This window comes from Camelus dromedarius, chromosome 3, assembly GCF_036321535.1.
Source record: "Camelus dromedarius isolate mCamDro1 chromosome 3, mCamDro1.pat, whole genome shotgun sequence".
Classification (NCBI taxonomy): Eukaryota; Metazoa; Chordata; class Mammalia; order Artiodactyla; family Camelidae; genus Camelus; species Camelus dromedarius.
The window spans coordinates 28,672,444-28,697,682 of NC_087438.1; the positions used below are offsets into that span (position 1 = coordinate 28,672,444).

At 38.6% G+C, this 25,239-nt stretch overlaps 1 protein-coding gene across 1 annotated transcript in view; it reads right to left on the bottom strand.

Moving 5' to 3' along the window:
* MROH2B (maestro heat like repeat family member 2B) overlaps window positions 1-25,239 on the bottom strand; it is a 59,372-nt gene that overhangs the window by 28,471 nt on the left and 5,662 nt on the right. The window contains exons 4-19 of the mRNA XM_010974454.3: window positions 23,669-23,828; window positions 22,866-22,964; window positions 19,897-20,051; window positions 17,644-17,784; window positions 17,178-17,270; window positions 17,016-17,085; window positions 15,798-15,911; window positions 13,661-13,734; window positions 11,947-12,069; window positions 10,638-10,751; window positions 8,819-8,972; window positions 8,631-8,671; window positions 7,868-8,009; window positions 7,269-7,312; window positions 5,296-5,403; window positions 1,339-1,455 (exon numbers count right to left, since the gene is read on the bottom strand). Coding sequence (XP_010972756.3) covers window positions 1,339-1,455; window positions 5,296-5,403; window positions 7,269-7,312; window positions 7,868-8,009; window positions 8,631-8,671; window positions 8,819-8,972; window positions 10,638-10,751; window positions 11,947-12,069; window positions 13,661-13,734; window positions 15,798-15,911; window positions 17,016-17,085; window positions 17,178-17,270; window positions 17,644-17,784; window positions 19,897-20,051; window positions 22,866-22,964; window positions 23,669-23,828 — 1,749 coding nt within the window. The remainder of the gene's footprint in view (window positions 1-1,338; window positions 1,456-5,295; window positions 5,404-7,268; window positions 7,313-7,867; window positions 8,010-8,630; window positions 8,672-8,818; window positions 8,973-10,637; window positions 10,752-11,946; window positions 12,070-13,660; window positions 13,735-15,797; window positions 15,912-17,015; window positions 17,086-17,177; window positions 17,271-17,643; window positions 17,785-19,896; window positions 20,052-22,865; window positions 22,965-23,668; window positions 23,829-25,239) is intronic.

The following is a 25,239-nucleotide window of genomic DNA, read 5'->3' on the forward strand; positions in this document are numbered from 1 at the left end:
TAACTATCACCTATCCCTGCACCTCATCTGCTGGAGGCTGCTGGAAAAAAAGTGACATCACTGAGAACATCGGTGACAACAGAGGAGGACTTTAATCCCCAGCTGGGCCCTCAGATCCGCACAAGTGTCCCACTACTTTCCCTTAGTCTGTTTTCTCTTTCCAGTTCCTCACAGTTGCTATTTCAAATCTTCTCTCCCAAAACTGTTCCCCAAGCACTCTCCATGAATACGAACTTTGAGAAGCGTTCCATTTTCCCTTATTCTAGTTTGAGGAACCTGACGGATATAGGTAATATGTTGCAGAGCCAAGATTTGAATCCAGCTAATCTGACACCAGAATCAGAGCTCTGGTGTTACCAGAGGGGAAGAGGCATCTGTATGAGATGGAAGATCAACAGCTCAGTGAGACTAAGAAAGTTATATGTTAACCTTAACATGGTAACACGTGACTCTGACCCATCCATAGGTCATTGACAAATCGACTTGCGTGTGTGGGACATACCCAAGAACCCCTGGGACCTTGAGTGGGCACCATATTTATACCTATATTTAAAATAAGCTTATGTTGTTTCCCAGCCTCTAGCAGAACTAAGAAGGCAAGTAGGATGGGGAAAATGGTGCTAGGAGTTATGTCTATGAGGAATAAGTAATAACAGAATATCTGAGAAGAAAAAAAGAACTAATAGCAATATAAAAGCAGTTTCAAAAGTTCAGTTATTTAAGTCTACTGGTTTTCAGTCATTTATGATGGAGAAAGAACTCTAAACGTGTCAGAATTTCTGAGGAGGGTATATAACAAAACACACTATGTTAATTTACTTTCACTAGCTGGTCTTTATTAGCCTGGGAGTTTTGTTTTTTTTTAATAGACATCCTTTTCTTTCTCCACATTCACATATGCTCGCCAGCTTAGATTAAGGTAGGGAACAGGCAAAAGCACTTTGCAAACGCTTTCCAGGTTATAGTTATATTTTCTCTAGGTTGAAGAACCAATGGTATATAAGGTTAATTTCAGCTTACAAGTGCAGCGATTTTGATGCTGATGATTATACTCTTCAGTTATAAAGCCAAGGCCAAAACAGACTTAAAATACTCTTGTTTAGTAAGAGTGATTGGAATCCATTTAAAAAATATTTTCACAAGCTTGATTAAATAATGAAGCGCTGATATTTAAATAGGGAAGCCTCATTTTTTTTTCTGAAAAATTCTTTTGGACTATTTTGAGTGTATGGATGGAAAATTTTGCATAAGTAAGACTAACATAAAAACTGTCAGAGGTTTTCTGAAAGAGATTCATTGTCACTGTCATGAGAGGAACTCAAGGGAAAGGGGTCCCACCTGTCGTTGATCCCCCAGTTGGTTGGGCGCAATCAGAAATTCCTTAACCTGTGAGCTTACAAAGTCTGTATCTTGGCAGGATGCTAAGGTGGTCCCCAAGGCTTTCCAAAGGAATTTCTGGAAAACAAAGGACAAGCAACAGAATGTTAAAGATTGGAAAGCAAGACTCTGATGAAAAGTGGAATTAAAAGAATCATTTGAAGAAAAGAAATCGAGGTGACTTATGACTGCTTAAGAACCATGCACTTTCAAGTATTATCTCTTCTTCCAAGTGTCCCCCTTCCCACCCCAGGCTCTGTCCTCTACCTGTGTTCTTCTGCCCCCCTCTATGCTGTGTGCCCTGTCATCACAGAACATTTCATTCCCTACTGTAATTTTTATTTTCTTGTTTGTTTCTGTGCTCTGAACTTCAGTTCTTGGTAGCAGAGGGTCTTATTGCTTACTTCCATCACTGGTAGCTAGTAAGTGCTTGTACATGCTTATTGACTGAACATGCTCAATGAAAACTGGGTCATTATGAAGATGATGTCATCAGTTATTCTCAAAGTCCACAGTATATTAACTTAATTTATAGTTTTGGAGATTTTACTCAAAATAGTTTTGAAAATAACATTCTCTACTATTATCTTATGGTCTGCTATTATCTCTGTCCCAGGATTAGAGTGAGTTGTTCAGAAGTGCTGCTGGGACGGTGTTAGGAGTGAAGAAGGAAAGTCATATAAAAACTCTTGCATGCATATTTTTACACTGTGTCTTTAGTAAGGAACTCTGAGTAAGTCGGGAAGGGAAAGCTCATAATGGAGGCAGACTGGTGTGTGAGCAGGTGGGGAATCACTCTGTGGCTTCCACCTCCCTTATAGGTAGTGAGGATGTGGGATTCATCATGTTAGCCCTACCCTGGTTACTTCTGCAGTGTCAGGATGGAGAAAAGACCAGTAGGACAGACATGGCTTCCTGTTACCATTCATTAGAAGCCATGTGAGATGTAGAGCTTTGAGTAGGGGAGTGGGGCAACCCAGCAGGGGCTTGTGTTTGAACACTACAGCATATGCTGGGATGGAAACAGGTATATGTGCATGTGTGCATGGACAGCTACATAGCACCAGATTGGCATCTCTTTATTTAGAATGTCCATCTTGTTACACACATATGAAAAACTGGCCAGTTGGAGGTCTACTCCAAGGACTCTGCAAAGCTCAAAGGACTGTAGCTATTGAGTGGTCATTCTTGATCAGAAGGCATCTATGGCACAGGAGGAAAGGAAACTCTAGTAGTAACAGATGAAGTCAAATGAGCACATCCAGAAGAAACTGTACCCATTATCTGACTTGGGATGAGAGGGGGATATAAGGTGATAAAACATGTGGAACAACCACCAAGGTAACAGTGGCCTCGATCAGAGTAAGAATCTGACAAGGTAGCACCCAATCCACTCTTGGTCATTCAGGAAAAAGGAACCCAAGATAACGGAATCATAATGAGGAAAACTGTGTACACCACTGGAGTAAATATTAATGAGGAACAAAGCTGCTAGAGTCTATTTAACTCCAACTTGGGAGAATTTCAGAGAGTCTGGAAAAGTCTTGTGCTGCAGAAAAAATTGATTCCATGAAGGGAAAGGTATGACTTATGGGTGAAGGGTTAACCTCAGTGCCTCCCGGTACTGCTGACCTGTTGTTTCTCTGCTGAATTTGGTCAGATTCAGCGTATGGTGCATTCTACTTGAGGTCTTGGCTGAATCCCAGAATTTCTGTGAATCCCATAAATCACAAACCTAGAACTGGGAAAGAAATGTGGTCAATCTGTCTCCATCCCTGGCCTCTGGGCTGGCCTTGTGACTTGCTTTGGTCACTAGAATGTGGCAGAAGTGACAGTATGCTTGTTCAAAGTCTAGACCTCAAGACACCTTTCATACTCCATCCCTACCACCATGAGAACAAGCCTGAGCTAGCCTGGGAGATGAGAGACTGCAAGGAGCAGAAACAAGCTGTCCTAGTTAAGATCATCCCAGACCAGTCAATCCCCAGTAGCCCCCAGTGAGACTAGTTGAGATCAAAAGGCTGCCCATTTGAGCCCCGCCCAAACTGTCAACCTGCAAAATTGTAAGTTAATTAGGTGCCTGTTATTTTAAACCACTAGTTGGTTTGTTATGCTCCTAAAGCTCCTTGGTACTCTCACTTTTCTGGTGTTAAGTGTAAGGGTTGAGAGCCATTTAGGCAGCTAATGGCATGAATTGCTCTGCCTACTCATACCACCATTATCCTGGACTAATCCTGTGGGTCTGGAAGCTGTTGGATAAATGATATTACACGAGAGGCGCAAGGCTGGTTTGTGTATAAGAAGATGAGGCATTGCTCACCAAATCTGCCTGATGGATGTGTCTGTAGGTGGATGGACCAATTTGGAGAATCGGTACTCTGTACCAAATTAGAGAGTCAATCAGTGAGGGGAAATTTAGAAAATTACATAGAAGAGTTGCAGGTTGATAATAAAGAATTTGTAGGAAGAGACACTCAATACTGGGAACACTTAATGACTTAGGAAATGTTTTTCCAGGAAAAAATTTTTAAAAATAACCTAACCACAATGATAACCACGATCTACTTCTTATTGAACACACACCGCATGACAGGCACATTATAGGGACTGTATATACTTTATCTCATTGAACCTTCATAACACTACAATTCTCAGAAATGGATAGCATTCCCATTTTATTGGTGAGTATATTGAGGTCCCAGAGAGGTTAAAAAATTTACCTAAAACTACAAAGTAATGTAGTATGTAGCAGAAACAGGAATCAGTAACACCATGTGGAATGGATGGTTACAATGTGGAAGGTTTTGTCGAGGTCATATGGAGACAGAGGAATGAAAGAACTGATCTTTGAGCATTGTTTCTCAAGTTTTAAAAAAATTGTAATAAAAAGAGTTATCATATGATCCAGTAATCCCAATCCTGGGCATATATCTGGAGAAAATTCTAATTTGAAAAGACACATGCACCTTGATGTTCATAACAGCACTATTTACAATAGCCAAGACATGGAAACAACCTAAATGTCCATCGGCAGATGAATGGATAAAGATCTGGCACACACACACACACACACACACACACATATGCACACAATGGAATACTACTCAACCATAAAGAAGAATGAAATAATACTATTTGAAGCAACATGGATGGACCTAGAGGTTATCATATTAAGTGAAGTAAATCAGACACAGAGAGACAAATACCATATGATATCACTTACATGTGGAATCTAAAAAAATAATGATAACACAAGTGAACTTATTTACAAACCAGAAGTAGACTCACAGACATAGAAAACAAACTAAAGTTACCAAAGGGGAAAGGGAATAGGGAGGGATACAATAGACGTTTGGGATTAACATGTACATACTACTGTATCTAAAATAGACAAACAACAAGAATCTACTGTGTAGCACAGGGAACTATATTCAATATCTTATAATAACCTATAACAAAAAAGAATCTGTAAAAGAATATAGATGTATAACTGAATCACTTTGCATGAAACTAAGAGGTTGTAAATCAACTATACTTCAACTAAAAAAAGAATTGTAGTATTATTTCTCATAGCCAGCTTCACAAGAGTGACCCAGTGGAAACTAAGACATAAGCTGGCATTAAACCAGTGCTACGGTAGGGGGGTGCTACTTGCTGTCCAGTATCCAATGTTTTCTTCCTTCTCTATGACAGAACCCTCAAATTTGAGTCAGGCACATATTTGTTTTGAAGGCACTACGCAGTTTTCCTCGCAAATAGGTGCAGCCCTGTAACTTTTGGTCATACGTAAGGTGAAGAGATGGTAGCATTTCCTCAACCATTTTCCCCTCCTTTTGGTTGCAGTGCAGACAAGTTGGAACTTGAACAGCCATTTCAGTTCAGAAGTAGAAGCTAAGTTCTCTGAGCTGAAAAACCAACCTTCTCAACGGAGGAGTTGCTGTAACTGTCCATTTGCTGTTTGAAATCCCGAATCAGTTGGATGGTCCAGGCTACGTCACTGATCTTCCATAAAGATTCTTTGAGCAACTGTTGTAGGAAGTGAAAGTCAGATATGACTGTAACTGCTTAATGTGCTTTCTTGGTACTTTTTTATTACAATATCTTCTAAAAGTACAAAGTCAACATTAAATGGGATTATTCCTTTTCCCATAAAAAACTGATTACTTTGGAACTTTCCCTTTTAGTTTATTTTAGAAGCTGTACTCTGTTATGTTCCAAATTCCTATTAAGAATAAGATACATGAGAAGTGGCAGTAACTTTGTGTAAGTGCCTGACTTTTTCCTCTTAAATAAAAATTGCTGAAAGGCTTCAAATAGGAATGAATCCAATCTGAAACTTAAATTGAAGTTAATGTTTTTCAAGGTTCGAGTCAATTTGGAAAAAACTCCATTTGTCAAAGTTAGTTTATTTTTATTACATGTTAAGAAAAAGGACATTTGTGGAATAGTGAATTAAATGCCTTGAAAATCCAATTATATGTACAAGCACATGTTGTCAACTTCAGGAGTCACAAAATATTCCTGATTTCACCAATTATTTTGAGCCAAGGCCACAATCAGTTGTCTGCACCCGTGTCCTTCATTGAACAATACCTAAAAAGTTGTTTTTGTCTTTTTGGAGGACAAAATCCACTGCAATTTCTAAGGTCTATGATTTCTCTTGTGTTTTTCTAAGCTTAAAAACGACATAGTGTCAAAGCCAATGAAAAGATTTGTATGTATTTTCTTAATAGGAACTCATTCAGTGAATTCTTTAAGGAGGAATTAAGCAGCCTTGGCGGTTTAAGGGAAGAAAACAAATGCAGACCATTTTGGAAAAAGAAGCCTCGAAGTATACTCAAGATTGGAAGAAGGAAACGAATTGATCTTAAGATTTCCCTGTAGAAAAAGAACTTTCCTTCCTAGTAAGAACAGTTATTTTAAAAGGGTGGCAGGGGAAAATAAGGTTGATATTTTGAGAGAAGGAAAGTGAGATAAAACAAGCACAAATATAGGAGGAGAGGTGAGTCTTAGAATTAGGGACCAGGAAACGTAGAGCAGTTGCTTTCAAATCTCATTTTGGGTAAGAATCACTTGTGGGAGTTGTTAAGACACGTGAGCTCTCAGGTGCCCCTCTTTGAGATTCTGCTTTTGGAAGGGGTGGTGTTGGGAGATGGAGGTGCTGTGGAGAGGTCACTGAAAACTGACATTTTTAAGAAGCCATAGTTAATTCCTGTATCGGTAGCTTATGAACCAAAACTCTGCTGGATTAAAATCTCCCTGCTTCTGGGCTCCAGTGAGTCCTTGAAATCAAAACTCTCTCAGTAAAGCCAATGTCCATCCAACTCTTGTGTGCAGTTTACCATTTGGGGGATTTGGCATTGTCTGTGGCACTGTTTAGTTGTAAAGGTCCAAAAAGTTATGAATGAGAGAAAAATACTTTTCTGGAGAAGGGTTACAATGTGGCCTTTTGGTGTTTAGATATCAGGAAATAGATGGTGAGATGCAGAATGAGGAGGAAATGGAATTATATTTAGGAGTAAAGAACCAGAAATGATGTTAATCTCTGTTTCTTTATATAAATGGTAAAATAATGCAATTACAAGGAGAGGGAAAAAACCCCTAAAAATTAGAGAAGATTTAAGAAAGACATGGAGAAAAATTCTATAAAGTGAAATCCTCAAAGCTGTCTGAAACTCTGAATCAAATCGAAGGCTAAAGATTGTTGCTCAAATTTCAGTGATTCAAAGAGCATAATTCTAATGTGATCATATCTAACAGTCTAATGTTTTTCTCAAGAAAAGAAAATGCTGTTTCCTGCCCTTGGGAGTCTAACTCCTTTTAGTTAAGACAGGTAACTTTCGGTGGTTTCATCACCCTTCATCAGCAGTTAGTCTAGGAGCCACTCTTACCTGAAGCAGCATGGTCTCCCATAGCACAATACTAGTGTTCTTTCCTAGAAACAGAAATTGATGCAATAACTGCAAAAAAAATATCAAGACAATTTCCCCTTGCCAGGTCCCCAGTGGATGCTAGATTTCCATTTCAAGCTTTCTTTCTATGCAGGATGGTTATTTCAGATTAAATTTACTATGCTGGCAATTTTAAATTGCTAGTTAGCTCGACACAGGCTCTTCAAATTCATGATAAAATCTGGGCTTTTTGCCAATTGCAATACTAACTATTGAATGACCATATTTCAATATTCTAGCATGAATGAACAATAAGTTTTTAGAACAATACCAAAAAAGAGCTTCCCTACATATAAGAAAAAGACCAGAGCAAAAGTAAAAGTTCCTGCTGAGTATATAACCCACCAGGTCCTCTTGTAGTGTTAAATATCTCATAGAGAAATAAAACATAAGGAGTCCAGGAGAAAATGCATCTGTTAGCTTGCATATCAAGTTCATTGTTTCTACTGCCTAAAATGAACAACAGTGGCTTAAGACTTTGAAGTGCTTCTTTGTGTTCTTGCCACCTTGGATAAAGGCCTGATCCCACTCCCTTATACCTTCCAGAGGCTGCAGGAGCTCAGGTATGCGTGTTTTCCACAGCTCTACCAAATTTGGGTGAATTATCTCAGGCAGTATCTTCAAAAGTCCAATTGCACCAGCACCACATAATTTCCCTAAACTGGCGAGCATAGATATTACCTGGAGGATAGAAGAGAAAATGCTAATCAACTCAGAGCTATTTATAAGGCTTACCTAGCTTTTCCTTTTTGATCATTGTTCTGGATTCCCTTGAATCTTTCATTAGATGATCTTTTAACAAATCATCACAGTCTATTATTACTTATTCTGGAGCAAAGCTAATAAATACTTAGACAATCCATCTGCCCAATTTTCTTCTGAGGATAAAGGTGAAAAAATACAGGGAAATCATCAACTAGAAACAAATGAAAGGTACCAACACTTAGATGTATCTGTTAGTGAAATGAGGGCATGTGGACACGGTGCTTGAGTGAATGACACGTATGTGGCCAAAAGGAGAGAGAGAAACGTAAACAAACAGATGTGGAATTTATTTGAATGGTTCGTATGAATCAGATTCAGTCTATGCTTATTTAAAATTATAAATAAAGCTTAACAAACATTTCAGTTGCGACAAAATAAATCTTCATGAGTGTCACTAGTATCGCAGAACATTTTTATGCCATTTTAGTGGTTCTTTGGGTTTGGAATATCTATGTAATTTTAGTAGCGTTTATTTGGAACTGAATGATCTATATTGGTTTCAATCTATCTCACATTGGTTTTTCATAACTCACTCACCAGAAGTCTGGCCAGCAGCTGTTGTGGTGAAGGAAGTTTCACTAGAAAGAGAAAGCAATTTTCATTATTGCTTGTGGGGGCTAAGAAAATTTAGATTGGGGTCAGGTAAACGAGCAAAGCCATGTGGCCTTTCTGGAAACGAGTCTCTCAGGAGAGAAAGGTTTTGCTTTGTTTTTGAAAGTACAAACCAGCTCCTGTAGAGATGACAAGGGCTGTTGACTCCTTGTCTTTCTTCTTCCTCTCCTCTGCCATGAACAGAATTCTGATGATATTGAACAGGTATTTCAGAGTTCCCGTATATTCTGCAGGTACCACAAAAGTCAGGATTCTTGGCCATAGCACCTGTAGAAAACATAAGGCAAGATGCAAGGATTACTTATGCTTTTCCTTTATTCCTCCTTGGTCTGCCATGTGTTTCCCTCAAATTTGGAAAAATTTCTCTCACTTATTATTTTGCTTTTCAGGCCAAATCAAAATGAGATCATGAAATACAGTCTCTGCACAGCGCACGAGCTTTCAGGTGCTAGATTTCGTGAGTGGTGGTCAGTGTTTCTCCATGGGGTTGTTGCTGGAATTTGGGGCAGGACAACTCTTCATTGTGGGTCACTGCAGGAAGTGCCAGCTCCACTCACCATGTGCCGGTAAGCCCCTTGTTGATGTGACAACCAAAAATACCCCATGTATTTCTCCAGACTCCAAGACTAGAGTGAGATTGTCCAAAGTGAGGATGGGATGGACAGTGAATGGGCAGCTGTCACTGTCCAGGCTTCAGGTGCGGATCTTCTTGCTCCGGAAACCTGCAGCACCTAGTTTCTTTAGTCAGTATTTTTTTTTAATTTATTTATTTTTATTAAAGTATAGTCAGTTACAATGTGTTAATTTCTGGTGTACAGCACAATGTCCCAGTCATGCATATACATACATGTATTTGTTTTCATATTCTTAGTAAGTTTTAGTTCCTAATGGAAACCTAGATGTCAGCTTGGACTCTCCCCTTTGTCTTGTCATCTGTATTTAATTACCAAGCCTAGTCCTTTTGTCATTGTAAGATTTCTCAAGCCCTTCCATATTTTCCCTCTTGCTATTATGACCCAGTTCCGGCTCCTATGAACCTCATCTGATCTCAGTCTCTTTATGCTTTGTCTACTCATGTCCATCCATTGATTTCCGACAGTCATCACTTTAAAAGTTCAGTCCTTGCTGAAAACTTTCAATGGCTCATCAAGGACAAGGTAGAATTTGGCATTTCAGACCCTTTAGAGCCTGGCCCTTTGTCATAGACTATTTTTTTTTGTTATTTCCTACCAGATCAGAATTTCCCAAACTTTAGTATGCACCAGAGATGTTGGAATTCATCTGCATGCAGATTCATGGGCCCCATGCCCAGATATGCAGACTCATTTAGGGTTGGTATGTGGCCTGGAAATCTGCATTTTAAATAAATACCCCAGATGATCCAAGAACCACATCTTAAAATACCATCCTAGATAAGGCCTCAGAGCCACTTAAATTGGTCTGTTGATTGTCTCTGGGCTGTGCCATGTATTTTTGGCCATTCAATCCTTTCCCAAGTTGTTCTGCTTAAGGAAAATGGAGACTCCAAGGTTTCTCCCCTTGAGGTCCAGGTCATATCAGGCCTCCAGGGAGACCTGAGAATGTGTGCTTTTAACACCTTCCCAGAGGAATGGGGAAAGGTTTAGTATTCATTGTATTCAAATCATCAACCATTACTTGACAATATGTCTAAGTATGTTAGGGAAGAAGAGAAATAATATATTAAGATGCTTATAAACGGCCATTTGCGATCCAGCTATAAAAGACTATTTAATATCTGTTTTTGAGGAACTACTATGTGCTGGCACTGAGCATGCCGATATATTTCCTTTAGTCGGAGCTTTGAAAAGCTGCTGACACGTGGAGCACAAACTCGTATCTTCACTCCCAAGTGCACAGGGCTTCAGAAGGGTCATCAGAGTAACTGGTAAGTGGAGACAGAAGACCCCTTACCTGAGGCATGCCAATGACCAGTGGGTCCAGGGTTTTTAAGATCTCCAAGCTTGTTTCTTGGACAGATTTCTCTCCCTTTTCATTCTCCTGGGAGTTAGGTTTTACTGGTTTCTCCTTTAAGAAAGATGAAATAGGTGACTTGTTAATAATCCTTCCTGTTGGTCCCCCGACCTTACTTGGATGTGGTCTCAGGCTTTGGGGTGGGCTCATAGAACCCAGTGATCTTGGTCTCAGTATCTGATCCGTGTTTTCAAGTGCTCCTTGAGATCGTCATACTAAGTGAAGTAAGCCAGACAGAGAAAGACAAACATCATATATTATTTATATGTGGAATTTAAAAATGACACAAACTTTTAAAGAAACAGAAACAGATTCACAGACATAGAAAACAAACTTATGGTTATGGGACGGTGGGGTGGTGGGAGGGAAAAATTGGGAGTTTGGGATTTGCAGATACTAACTATTATATATAAAATAAATAAACAACAAGGACCTACTGTATAGTACAGGGAATTATATTCAATATCTTGTAATAGCCTATAATGGAAAAGAATATGAAAAAGAATGTATATATATGTATATATGTATAACTGAACCCCCTTCCTGATCACTGGAAATTAACACAACTTTGTAAACTGACTATACTTCAATAAAAAAATTAGAAAGTAAAAAGAAGCAATGCAAGAGAAAAAAAATAAAGTGCTCCTTGGAGGAATGGGTAAAAAAAAAGAACCCTGGCTAAAGCAGAAAAGCAAACATGAGGAGCCTTAAACTTCAGATACTCCCTTTTTCCCTCTGGCCTTTCCCCATTTTCTCTGGGGCAAAACTTTCCAAAGACACTGCTTCCTAGTGGAGTGGACTGTAGCTCTGGTTGCAATGAACTTGCTAAGATCACTGGTCTCTTACACACATGTTTTTCAGGCTATTCATTGAAAGGAACAAGTGCAACAGGTATGGATGTCTCTTGTTTTCTAGAAACAATTACCTTTCTCTGCCCACCTCCAAACCATCCCCAAACCTTTTGAGGCCAGGTTGCTTCCTCCTTAGGGAAAACTGTGATTTAACCTCCCTTGCATTATTATAAGTTAAAAATGGTATCAGTGAAAGGGAACTGGAAACACTAGAAGCTGAAAAATCTATAAATAAAAATGATAAGACCGAAATACAACTTCTAAACCAGTTACCGAATTGAACCACAGTTTTTTTTTTTGTTTGTTTTCTTTCTTTCTTTTCTTTTCTTTTTTTTAAATCCAGCTGAGTCAACTGCATTTATTTCAGGGCAGAACTCAAACCGGCTCCCTCTTCATACCAGATTCTTGGTGGACACGGCAAACTGGGAGAAGACGTAATCAATCAGTGGCCATCCTTCCTGGGCTTCAATGTAGCATTTTTCACACATGGTTTGGATGAGGAGGAGGGTGGAATTCCTCACCTAGAGTACGGAAAATGCATTCACAACATTTTGCTCTGTTCGGCAGAATAAAAATCTAGATTCTCCTATTGTTTAACCTTCATGGATCATTCAGGGAGAATCTTTCCAAAAAAGAGTATAAATTGAATGATGTGACTAATGATAGATGGAGCAGGAAGTAATCTATAGGCTATGATTTAGGGGTCACTGGAAAAGCTCTCTTTAACCCAAATCTTTCTCCTTATTCCCAAGACATAGCCTCTACTACTACATCCTGTGAAACATTAGCAACTTTGGACTAAAACATTGCCTCGCTTTAAAAATCCTTAATGGAAGGGGGCACATTTAAATAAAGTTTCACAATTCCTTATTCACAAATTCAAACTCCGAACAAGTCTGAAAACTTGGGATTTTGTTTCTTAAATGTGTTCCCATCTCATTGGTGGCAAACCCCAATCTGAATGGCTGCAAAGCTATTTGTAGTCTTTACGTATTCTATGAAGTGTGGGTATGCATACATTTTCTTGAAGAAATATCGATAGGTTTGACAGCGGGCCACAGTCACAGTAATGGTTTTCTAACATCTGAAAAATTGTGAATTCTGAAATACGCCTGGCCCTAGGGATTCGAATAAAGGTTTATGAACCTGTGTTACAAGTTTTTGATAATTTGGCTTCAATTAGTTTATTGGATTGCTTCCCTGGAGGATAGAAAGCTCAGATCTAATTGCTTAGTGAATGGGTCTTTTAATGGAGAGTGGGAAGAAAATAATATTTTTAAACAGGAAGGCAGGGCTACATGGTAGCAATTAGCAGTTAGCATACAGGCACTCAGTGAGACAGGTACGTCTCTCTGTTTTTGCCTGAGGAGCTGGCCTTCCCTAACGTTCCCGTGCTATTTTATTCTACTTTAAAATCTACTAGTAATTCTTCGATTGGCTTGGCCAGTTACTGGGTCAGGCCTTTATATTAAATCCCTCCATTGTTGTTTATTGCATAGCTTTGGTTATTTTAACCTCAGTTAGTTGGTGACTAAAGCCTCTAGGGGAATTTTCTCCTCTTCCTTTGCTTCTGTGTAGGGCTTTGATCCAAACAAAATATAGTTTTCATACAAATAATACAACAATTGCTAATTTAAAAAATTGTTCCTGTACGAATTCTGTCTTTTCTAACATGGAATACTTTAATCAAATAATCAGGAAATATTGAGCCATCTACTGTGTGCAAAACTTGCTCTAGGTGCTCCCTGAGTGGAAAACAGGGTGTCTATGCTCAGAACAAAGTTCAAGGGTTATTCTTTTCTAGAGGAAGATATGTTATCTTTATAATGAACAATTAATTTCTTAACTATTTGAAGTCTATGGCATGGTGATGTTCAGGGCAAAAATCTTTGTTTTTTCCCCTTACAGAGAACCCTTGAATTAAATGTGCTTTAGAACTTCACTTTGATATAGCTTATCTTTTGGGGAAAGATACAGTTCTTTTAAAAGGAGAATTGATCAGTGAGCTCTTTATAAAGCATTCTCATAAGCAGATCCTTAAATAATCAAAACCATTTCATTTACTCCTAAAACTGTCATTATCCAAATAAAAGCCCCCATTGATCCTCTTACTTTAATACTGAGGTCACCCATGACGACTTTGACTGTTCTTTCAATTGAAGTGATATGATCCCTCAGCTTGGGCTCTGAAAGAGGGAGAGATTGAGAGGTCTGCTTCAGTAGCAGTACAATACATTTGGATTGATGAAAACCCATTAGAGTTATAGTATGTAACTGCAAAGTCTCTGATCCTTAACCTTTTATGTTATTCAGTTCCCTCCTACCCTCCCCTTTTCCAGCTCTTTAAAGATGTTGATTGCTGTTTTTTGGGTTCTCTGTTACATTTTGTTTCACCTTGTTTAAAATGTTAGATTCTTAAGTGGCTTCAATACATCAAGCCTAATGGATCGGCTTTAAGTTTTATAGACCACTTCATGTTTTTTCTGCCAATTCTCCAATAAATCTCAGGGCAAGCTGAGGTTTTAAAAACTATTATAATGCAGTGCAAAAATGAATTATCATACTATATTAAATCCAAGATATCAATTTTATGAGGCATCATTATTTTATATTGCACCCAAAGTGAAAAACTATAGTGGCTGATGATAATTAAAGATGCTATCAATTATAAGATGCATCCCAATAATAGGGAAGTATGTACTTTATGAGCAAAAATAAACAAATGGGATCTAATTAAACTTTAAAGCTTTTGCATAGCTAAGGATACCATCAACAAAACGAAAAGACAGCCTACAAAATGGGAGAAAATATTTGCAAATGATAATACTGACAAGGGACCAATTTCCAGAATATACAAATAGCTCATACACCTCAATATCAAAGAAAGAAGCAACCTAATCTAAAAATGGGCAGAAGACCTAAACAAGCAATTCTCCAATAAGAACATACAAATGGCCAATAGGCACATGGAAAAATGTTCAGCATCACTAACTGTCAGAGAAATGCAGATCAAAACTACAATGAGATATCACTTCACACCAGCCAGAATGGCCATCACTGAAAAGTCTACAAATGATAGATGCTGGAGAGGATGTGGAGAAAAGGGAACTCTCCTACACTGTTGGTGGGAGTGTAGATTGGTGAAGCCACTATGGAGGACAGTATGGACGTTCCTTAAAAACTGAAAATAGACTTACCATGTGATCCAACAATCCCATTCCTGGGCATATAACCAGAGAAAAATAAAATGAAAAAGACATATGCACCCTAATGTTCACAGAAGCAATATTTATGATAGCTGAGACATGGAAACAACCCAAATGTCCATCAACAGATGACTGGATAAAGAAGATGTGGTACATATATACAACAGAACAGTACTCAGCCATAAAAAAAGAATAAAATAATGCCATTTGCAGCAATATGGATGGACCTGAAGATTGTCATTCTAAGTGAAGTGGGCCGGAAAGAGAAAAAAATGCCATATGACATCATTTATATATGAGGAATCTAAAAAATAATAAAAATAATAATAAAGACACAAATGAACTAATTATTATTTATAACTAAGATGATTGATTTCTTGAATATGTGTAAGCACACTTGACTGTCCTTTATGATTGGATTACCGAATTCTGTTGATTCTTATTTTGTAGTTGGCTTTATTCCTTTGATAACTATGTAAGATTAAAAAGCTAAAGCTCTAACCTGTTCTTAGAAACAATGATCAGTCCATACATGTAAACTAATAAAATGTGCAGTGCACTGTATATATGTATTTACATGCAGTATAATGTGTATGTGCAATCAAACTATAATAATTCTACCTAATAAAACTGAAAAAGAAAAAACAAGAAAGTATGTGCTTTTTGGAATTAGATATGAAAATTTACTAAGTTGTACTTTTTTCTAAGTTTACTAATTTTTGGAACATTGTGCATTCTTTCTACGCACCCCCTGTTTATTGGCCCACTTAACCAACTTACTAGTGCTCTTAAATTCTGAATTCAATTCTCAAATATTCTACTCATCTAATGGGTGCATCCATAAATATCATGAAAGAAGCGAGGTAATTGGAAATGCCTGTTTAAAAGTAGTAGATTGCAGACAACTAAGAAAACAGAGCTTCATTTGAATATAATGTTCTATCAACATTCCAAAGACACAGGATAAACTTAGAGAATGCATAGGCTTCAGTTTGCTTCTTTGTACAAAACAGACCACTCCGGCTTCCTCACGATTTGCTCACCCTCAGCACTGATAGCCGATCTTAACAAAGACAAGATTCCCGTACGAATGGCTTCATTATTACTTCTCATCTGTTCATCAAAAAATTCCATCAGGTCTGCTGGGCTGGAATGGGCTGCAAGTTTAAGAAATACTGGCATCATAAGAACTCATTTTGACCTTAGGTAAGATATTTGTGAATGGGAAGAGGATAATTCTATGAGGATTGTCAAAGTCACCCTTCAGCTGGTAATTGAATTAGTTTTGTATCCTGACCCTGGGGACTTGGTGCTTCTTCTACAACCTGTATCAGGTATTCTAACCAGGTAGTGGGTGGGACTCTGATGTGAAAGCAGGAAGGAAAGGGAGAGAATGAAGAAGGAAAAGAGAGTCAAGGAATAGATACTAAGAGATGACAAGGAAGAAAAAAGGGTGACTTTGGGTTTGACAGAGTTTCAAATAATCTCAAATACCAAGAAAAAAAGCATTTCCTAGCCTTAGGGTTACCAACTCATACTGGTTTGCCTGGAAATAAACCTATGCATATATGGTCAATTAATTTTCACCAAAGGAGCCACGAATATACAATAGGGGAAAGAATAGTCTTTTCAATAAATGGTGCTGGAAAAACTGGGCAGCCACATGAAAAAAAATGAAATTGGATTTACACCAAACACACAAATTAAAACAAAATGGATTTAAGACTTAAACATAAGACCTGAAACTGTCAAACTCCTCAAAGAAAACATAGGGCGTAAGCTCCGTGACATTGGTCTTGGCAATGATTGTTTGAATTTGATGCCAAAAGCAGAGGCAACAAAAGCAAAAATAAACACATGGGACTAAATCAAACCAAAAGGCTTCCGCTCAGAAAAGGAAACCATCAACAAAATATGAAAAGGTAACATATGGAATGGGAAAAAAATATTTGCTGACCATATATCCAGTAAGGAGTTAATGTCCAAAATATGCCTGAGACCTTTCTGGTTTTAGAACTGAAAGTTCTATTTCCCTTGAAGTCCTTTAGTCCCAGACAGACCAGGATGACTGGTCACCTTACCTATAGTGCTCCTCTTAGGAACAGATGGAATGGGGAAAGGCGCAGACTACTGTGAGTTGAAGAAACATTTTGTGTGTATGTGTGAAAGTGACAAAGTGACAGTTTGCACACACTGCATCCTTGCTGTCAGCATCACTTGGAGATATTTTAATTAAAAACCCTCTGGATGCTGGGTCCTACCTAGAATGAGGAAACAGCTTGAAGCTTCAATTTCATTTTCTGTTACTGGTGGCTCTGGAATTCTGCACACCTGGATGACAAATAAAAAATCAGGTGGTACATGTTAGAAACAGAAAACTGGTAAAAATGAAACAATCAGATTTGACCGCATGGTCTTCTTACCTGGTGGAGTAAATTGATAAAGATAGTTTTTTTCAAGGCTTTCGGAAGACCAGCGTCATAAAGGACTGCCGCCGTCAGTATTTGTCTTAGACTCTGGGAAAGAAGCTCTCAAAGGTTAGTTGGAGGCTGCCCACGAAGCAGCAGGACAGGATGTGGAAGGCAGACAGTTACATTTTGTGAGGAGAACACACCCATACATAGCCTTCCTGTGGTTACCAGATTTTCGTAGTGATTCCGGCCTCTCTACCTTGTTCAGTGCCCCAGCAGCTTAAGAAGAAATTCTTTTCTGGAGTCTCCACCCTCCAGCTATACCCAGCTCTTCTCTACTTCATATTTCGCAAGACGTATGTAAGTTCAGCTGCCCAAACAGGCCTTTAAGTTCCTCAGGCCCTCTTACAACTTAATATCCTCCAGGACAATTGCTGGTCAAGTATTGGCATCAGTTTCTTTAGGGTGCGATGCTCACCTGAGTGACGTGGAAATCAATCTCTTTGTCTTTATACTGGTTCAGGAGCCAGGGGACCTGGCCCAGGGCGTATTCACAGAGGTCTTCCCGGTGGAGGAGCAAGCTCACAGCGGGTCCGTGAGCCTTAATGATGGCCAAAGCCTGCAGAGGCAGCAAACAGATACCGTTTCTAATACTTCATCATGCTTTCTGTACATTTCTCAGAATACCAGGAGCTTTAGATCCTTCCCCCCCAAAAAACTTTCTCCACTGCTTTCAACCAAGAAAGTTTTCTTTAAAAAATGTTTATGTTCAGATCATTGTATGAGGTAGAGTTATATTTATATTTATATCTACATCTATTATCTATATTGATACTCATTTCAATATTTGCCCAGCTCTTCTGTCACTTTCTTTTTCTATGTTAATAAATTGAAAATTAAAAAAAACTTTGATTCCATATCATTTCGACCCCACTATTATCTTCATTTGATTCTATTTCTCTTTCTTTTCTCTCAGAGCAAAGCTTTTTGAAGGAGTGTTCTGCCATTGCAGTCTCCACTCCCCGCCACCCATTTATTTCTCAATCCACTATAACTGGCTTCTGTTGACATGAAAAATGAACAAGTATAAAATATAAATGCAATATGTAGTGATGATAAAAATTTAGAAATTACAAAGATTAAGATGAAGCAGAAAACATGGTTCCCACGGCACTCACAGGTAATCACTGTGTGGTATAATTTCAACATGTTATTTCCTTATTTGACTTTTCTTTTCCATCTTTCCTTCTATGTATTTTAATTTCTTAAAGATTGACACCACTCTTGATAGTCCTATATTCTGCTTTTTTCTACCTAATATTATACGATTTCTTTTTCTATTAGCTACATTTTGTTGTATGGCAAACTACCTCAAAACTTAGTGGCTAGTAATAATAACCATTTATGTCATTCGAGACTGTGTGTCACTTGGGAGGTTCTTCTACCACATTTCCCAGCAGTGGACAAGTTTAAAGATTTTTCTTGCTTGAGCACTACAGAAATGGACTCTGCAGATCTGCCTTTGTTTCTTGAAAATCACTCTTTTCTCATTTTTAAGATCTCATTTTTCTTGCTTAAGCCCTTCTAAGGTTTCTTACTTCTTAAAAAAAAAAGTCCTGTGTAGTCAAGGCTTTTATTGTGTGGCCAAGATCACCTTTTTTGGTTTCTTTTATTTCTGCTTCTTTATATCCCCTTTCCCCTGTCTGATTGCCCTTCTCCCACAGGACTCTCTCAAGTGTGGACGTTACCCTACCTCCAACCTATGCTTCTGTGGGTTTTATCCCCTCTTTAGGGACTGCACCTCCCCTGTAATGGATGACTTCATGGGTTGCAAGCTAAGTTCCAATGGCAAGGCTTTTCCTGTGCTTCCCTCCCTGAGCTCCCTTATTATTTTGTGTACTTTCTGTCTTCCTGTGGGAAGCCAGGAAAGTCGTCAGCAAATTTGCATTGGATTTTGCTTTTGCAGAAAAGACTTCTACAAGATATTTTAAACGTTCCATGTTGGCTCATGAGTTAACTATCCCAGCATGTTAAAAAATAAAAGCTTTAATAGCTCAAAGCACAGAAAAGAAACTGAATCAGAGAAGGTAGCTAAGTGTTAAATCTTTTATAATATAGCAATAAAGAGATCTAAATAGGATATAATTTAGCCTACTTTAAAAAATTGTAGCTATTAAGCAAGATAAGGATGGGATTACATATGTGAATGCACTGTGTAACCTAGTCTTTATAAGGCATTACACTATTTTGAAGCAGTCAAGCTTTCTTTATATGTCATTTAAATTAAATGTGATTTTCCTAGACACAGGAAATTTTGGTAGATTGATGTTTTCCTAGTCAGTGACTCAGCTCAAACATGGGTTATGATATATAAGACATGAAATAGCTGACATTCTATATAATTTTGATCACTTTAGTTATTCATTGTTCTCTCTACACATTGGTATGTCAGTTCCATGAGAGTGGGGACTTGGGTCTGTTTAATCTCTGCGGTCTCCCCAGCATGAAATGATGTCTGGCATGTCATGGGGACTTAATAAATATATCAGTTGAAATAATGAGTAAATAGTGATTTGAAACAGGAAAAACAAAAGATTTAATAAACCTGATAAAAATACAACCCATAGCTTTCCAAAAGAACTAAGATTAATTATCATGTCAAAAAGAGAAGAGGAGGTCCAATTAACATGCAAGGATGGCTAGCTTGAGGCATGCTAAGGCCCCCACTCACTTGCATAGGCGAGGTCGTGGGGACCCACTTATCCATGATATACCGGAACAGCATGAAGATCTTGTCAGAGAGTCGATTGGCATCCAGCCTGGGATAGGGAAAATCCCTCCAGTGGTTGACATATTTATAAATGGCTTTGCTGAACTTCTGAAGGGCTGCATTAAAGAAACAACCACAGAGTGAGAAAAATATAAACATGGGAAGGACCATAAGACAATATGAGAAGGGTGGATTGATGATTAGCAAATGTGTAATAGTTTCTATAAAATCTTATGACTGTATCACGTAAATATATAAAAAGTATTCAGCCACTTTAGCGAAATGCAAATGAAAACCATGATGAGATACTACAACCTCCCATCTGGAATTGCTAACATTTCAGACAGTTAGTACCAAGTGTTGACAAGACTAAGGTGCTGCTGGAATTTTACATTCTGTTGGTTAGAGGATGAATTGATACAAACGCTATAGAAAACTGTTCGGCACGATCAACCAAAGTTGAATATGCATTACCTATGATCCAGAAATTCCACTCCAAGGCATACAGCCATTAGGCATGCATACAGATGGGCACTAAAAAACTTGTGCGAGAAGGTTCATATTCAGTTTTTTGTAATAACCTCAAACAAACAAACAAAAGATCCAAATTTTTGTCAACAGGTAGAATGGAAAAATAAATTGTAGTATAGATATATAATAGTATACAGAAATGAAAATGGACTACAGGTACACAAAACAACATGTACAAATCTCACAAATAGGCAAAACTAATTGGTGGTGTTAGAATTCAGGACTGGTTTCCCTTCAAGAGGATGGAGAGGGTGAGGACTGGGAGAAAAGATAAGGGGGGGGGGCTTTTAGAGTGTTAGTAATATCTAGCTTCTTGACCTGAGTGGTGGTCAAATGGATAAATTTAGTTTGTGACAACTTATCAATCTGTATACTTCTGATTTGTATGTTTTTCTCCATGTCTGTTTTACTTTAATACAATTAAAAAACCCTGGGCCTGCAAAAATATCATTTTGGCTACTTATCCATGTATATTTACATCAAATGCATTAAAATAATAATATTTTTTCCTTCAGCTCCTCATGCTACCCCTTTCATTAGATAGTAAAAAAAATAATTGCAGTTTGCCCTCTGAAGGATACTGCATGTGCAAACATCATAGAAAATATCCCAAGTATCTCAGCCTTGGAGCTGGTAATTTATCAGTTCATTCCCATTCCCTCCAAACTCTGATAATCTCATGTTGTATTTTATCAAATCCATTGTGTGTGTGTGTGTATCTTGCACTGGCCTATAAACTAATGAGAAAGGATGGTGTCTTGTCTGTTGATGGTAGCCGAAGCAACAAACACAATCTCTGTTTATTTGCCAATTTGATTGAATGCATAGATGGCTGGCTGGCTATTAAATTTTATATCTTTTTCGGGGTGGTGGGTATAGCTCAGTGGTAGAGCATATGCTTAGTATATACATAAGGTCCTGGGTTCAATCCCCAGTACCTCCATTAAAAAAATAAATTTTACACCTTTTCTTTAGTGGCAATCAGATCAAAGTTGTTTTAGGGCCAAAGGGCACTTAGGTAACTTTATAACACAAAGACAGAGAATTCCCTTACTCATTGCCATGATGATTTCTGGTTTTATTTTCTTTTATCTTCTTGGTTATTAGTATTGGAGGCAGAAATACTATTAGAGGCATCAAAGTTTATTTGCGGGAACACAATGTTAGCTGATAGTGAAAGTAAGTAGGGAAAAGTAAAAAGTATTGAAAAATGGGTTAATCTAGTGTAGTTGTTGGAGTCTTTGAGTCAAACTCATAGTTCAAATCTTGGCTTTGCCACATACTGGCTGTGTGATTGCAGGTAAGCTGTTTAACTTTTCTAAGCCTCAATTTTCTCGTCTGTAAGATGAATGGAAAATGTTATCTACCTAATATTGTGTTAGGTAGGTCACTGTGAAGTTTAGATGAAATAATGATCTTAAAATACCTAAGGCAGTTCCTAGACACACAGTAAATTCTCAATACACATATTAAAATTTCAGATATACATATTTACCTTCATTGAGGACATAACAGGAGGGAATGGGCAAAATAGAACAGAAAAGAAGAGGTTGGTAGGTAAAGAAGACACTTTGGACAGCCTGGGCTTTAAAATATCATAAAATAGTAGTGCTGGGGATGTCAAAGGTGGAAGGGATCTTAGCAATCACTTCATTTGTTGTTTTTAGAGGTGAGATTGAGGTTGAGAGAAGGGCAAAGTCCCATGATGGCTCAGTGGCTGATCAGAGACCAGAGTCTAGGTCTCGAGACTCATTCAAGAAGCCTTTCATTGTGCTGTAAATGCTTTTTCAAGGAATTCCAAGGCTTGTTCTTCTCTGTAGACTGTTGATTACTGTAGATGCATCTCAGTTTGGGGGTAGAAGGAATTTGTGACCGTAATTTCCTTACCAATTTTCCTTGACTTTAGGATTGCTTGTATTTTGATTAGATGGTTTGCTTATCATTTTCATGACATTGCATTATAAGAAGATGCCAAAATTTAGCCTATGACTAAGAGCTGGTGAGCTCTCATGTTCATTGTAGAGAAAGTGTGATCTAATTGAAGAAGGCTAATAGAAATGGACACAGTGTAGGGGAGTGGAAAGAATATAGATGGGGTGGTCATATAGACCTGAATGCCACCTTTCCATCTCATTGGCTGTCACCACCTTGAGAAAATCGCTTAACTTTCATGACCCTCAGTTTCTCATCTGTAAAATGGGTTAATAATACTTACCTTTCAGAAATGCTGTGAGGATTGACAGCGATCACTCCCTGCAGAGGGCCTTCCATGTGGTAGGCACTCAATACCTGGTGGCTACTATTACTACAAAGGACAAGACTGGAGTAAAAGGAAAACTCAGACATTTGCTCCATTCATAGTCTGGTCTTAACAAAGAGGAAACCACAGGGATACCCACCGATACAGAACGCTCCCTTCATCCTTTCCTCCTCGACCAGCCTGAGCATGGTTTGCATGGTGAGCAGGGTCATCATCATGAAAGGAATGCTCTGAGACACTGCGGTGAGGGGCACAAGAGGAGAAGGACGTTACCTCCCCACGCTGGGGAGCTCTGTGACTCCCCCTCACGTCAACAACAAGCCTGTCAAGGCTGCATGAGGGAGGCAGGTGAGGTGCAGCAGCAGTCGTGCTCCTCCATCCCCTCCCCCCTCCCCCACCATGATGCCAGGCTGTCGCTAGAGAGTCAAGGGGTGGTTGGTTTAAAATAAGATACTCAGTATAACAGCCACCTGTACCTGTTGCTTAGTAGCAATTACTGACTTGAATAAGATTATATTAATGTTCACCCCCCCACCAGAACTTGCCTGTATCCCCAGGACCTAGCACAGGTGATGGGGTCTCAATAAATATCCATTAAATAAAGTGGTCTAGAAAAAAACATCCTAAGAACCCCTTACTTCCTGCAAGAATTCAGTGGTTTGCAGAATACGGCTTGTGAAAACATGTTTCTGGAAACACAAAGCCAGATGATAGGGAAGATGAGGGTGGGGGAGAGTCCAGCCAAACTCAGAGCAGTGTGGACCCACGACTGGCCAGCAGGCTCATCCATGCTCACGAACAACCCCCCAAATCCCTGTCAGTATTCTCTAGTCCAGAAGCAGTTCGACCCCTCTCCCTTCTGCTTCGGCTCCCATCTGGGTTTAGACGGTTAGTCAGGGTGACTGTTTCCCAGGGAAGATGTGGACAGCAGTCCCTCCGTACCATAGCTGGTTGCCAGTTCAGCCAGGGCCAGCACAACAAACTCATTTGGTAGCTCCAGGATCCTGAAGTTACTTTGTACTTCATACATCACAGAGTTGAAGTCATGTGCAGCAAGAGACACCAGCACCTCACCAGCTAGCATTCTGATTTCTCGGAGGAGCTGACGAAGAAATGGAAAATAACAGTAACAACCACAGGAAGAGCAGAGCGAGTCAGCAGAGGGGAAATAGTTTACATAGTATTTATACCTTTTCCATGGAGCGAGAACAGGCTGTTACAGACCCAGTGGGGAAGGCTCTAACATAGGTGGGAGCAGCCAGCAAAGCAGAAGTAATTCAAAAGTCACCTCAACCCAGTTTTTAATAGAGTTCTTGTAAACTTGACGCAATACACGTTTCTTGGTACGATATCAGGTACTGTGAATGTTAAGATTGATGTTTTCTGTTTAAGTGATATGAATTACTGAAGGGAATGGAGAAAGAAAAACAGTGAGGAGTCTAGAGCTTTGGGTTTTAGCTTTGTCTTGATCTAATTATCCTTGATGTTAGAGCTATTTGGAGGAACTTCTGCTTTTGGTAACGGTGGATGAGGCAATTTGATCAACTTTCCTGCTAAAAAGAAAAAAAGTGCTGGGCAAGATATTAAAAAACATACTCATAAAAACGTCAAAGAGATCACAATATAAAGTGGAGTTACTGAATTGAGATCTGGGCAAGGTTGGAAATCCAGAGAGATAAGCCCTGCTTTTGAGGCTGCTTTGCAGCATTTGGAACAATAGTAAGAATTCATTGCCAACCAGTGATGAGAACCTGGTCATCCTACTTCTCATCTTTGGGGCTAAGACCCCAAAGGGCTACATTGAGATGAAAGGTGAAATTGGCTCTCTTTTACAAAGGGTTAATGAAGCCAGGAAAAGCTTTCAAATCTCAGAGAAATGTATCTCTAACTATGAAATAGCATTACAGGTGAGTAGGGGAGATCTTTGGGGATTTTCCTAAGAGCCCTCAAATTCCTTGCAGGATATTTGGTCCTATCCAAAATGTCCATAAGACATTTGGGCCACACCAAAAAGAAGCTGCCTAGAAAAATCTTAGGCTCTGAAATTAATCACAGATTTTTTTGTGTGTGCCCTTGGCAGGTAAACAAGTAAAAATCCTTTCTGGAAGGAAATAACTATCTCAAGACTCAAATTACTTCAACAAATAATTTTTCAGATACAATGCCTAGTATACATGGATAATTAGGCATATGAACAAATTAGAATTCACGTGAGAGTCTAGAAATCTGGGTTCTAGTTATTTGTCCTGTTGATAGATAGCTGTTACATTTTTAAAAAAAGATTTTTTAGCATTTTATATATATATGTATTTTATTGAAGTATAGTCAGTTTACAATGTGTCAACTTCTGGTGTACAGCGTGTTTCAGTCATACATATACATACATGTATTTGTTTTCATATTCTTTTTCATTATAGGTTACTACAAGATATTGAATATAGTTCCCTGTGCTGTACAGAAGAAACTTGTTGTTTATCTATTTTATATATAGTAGTTAGTATCCACAAATCTCC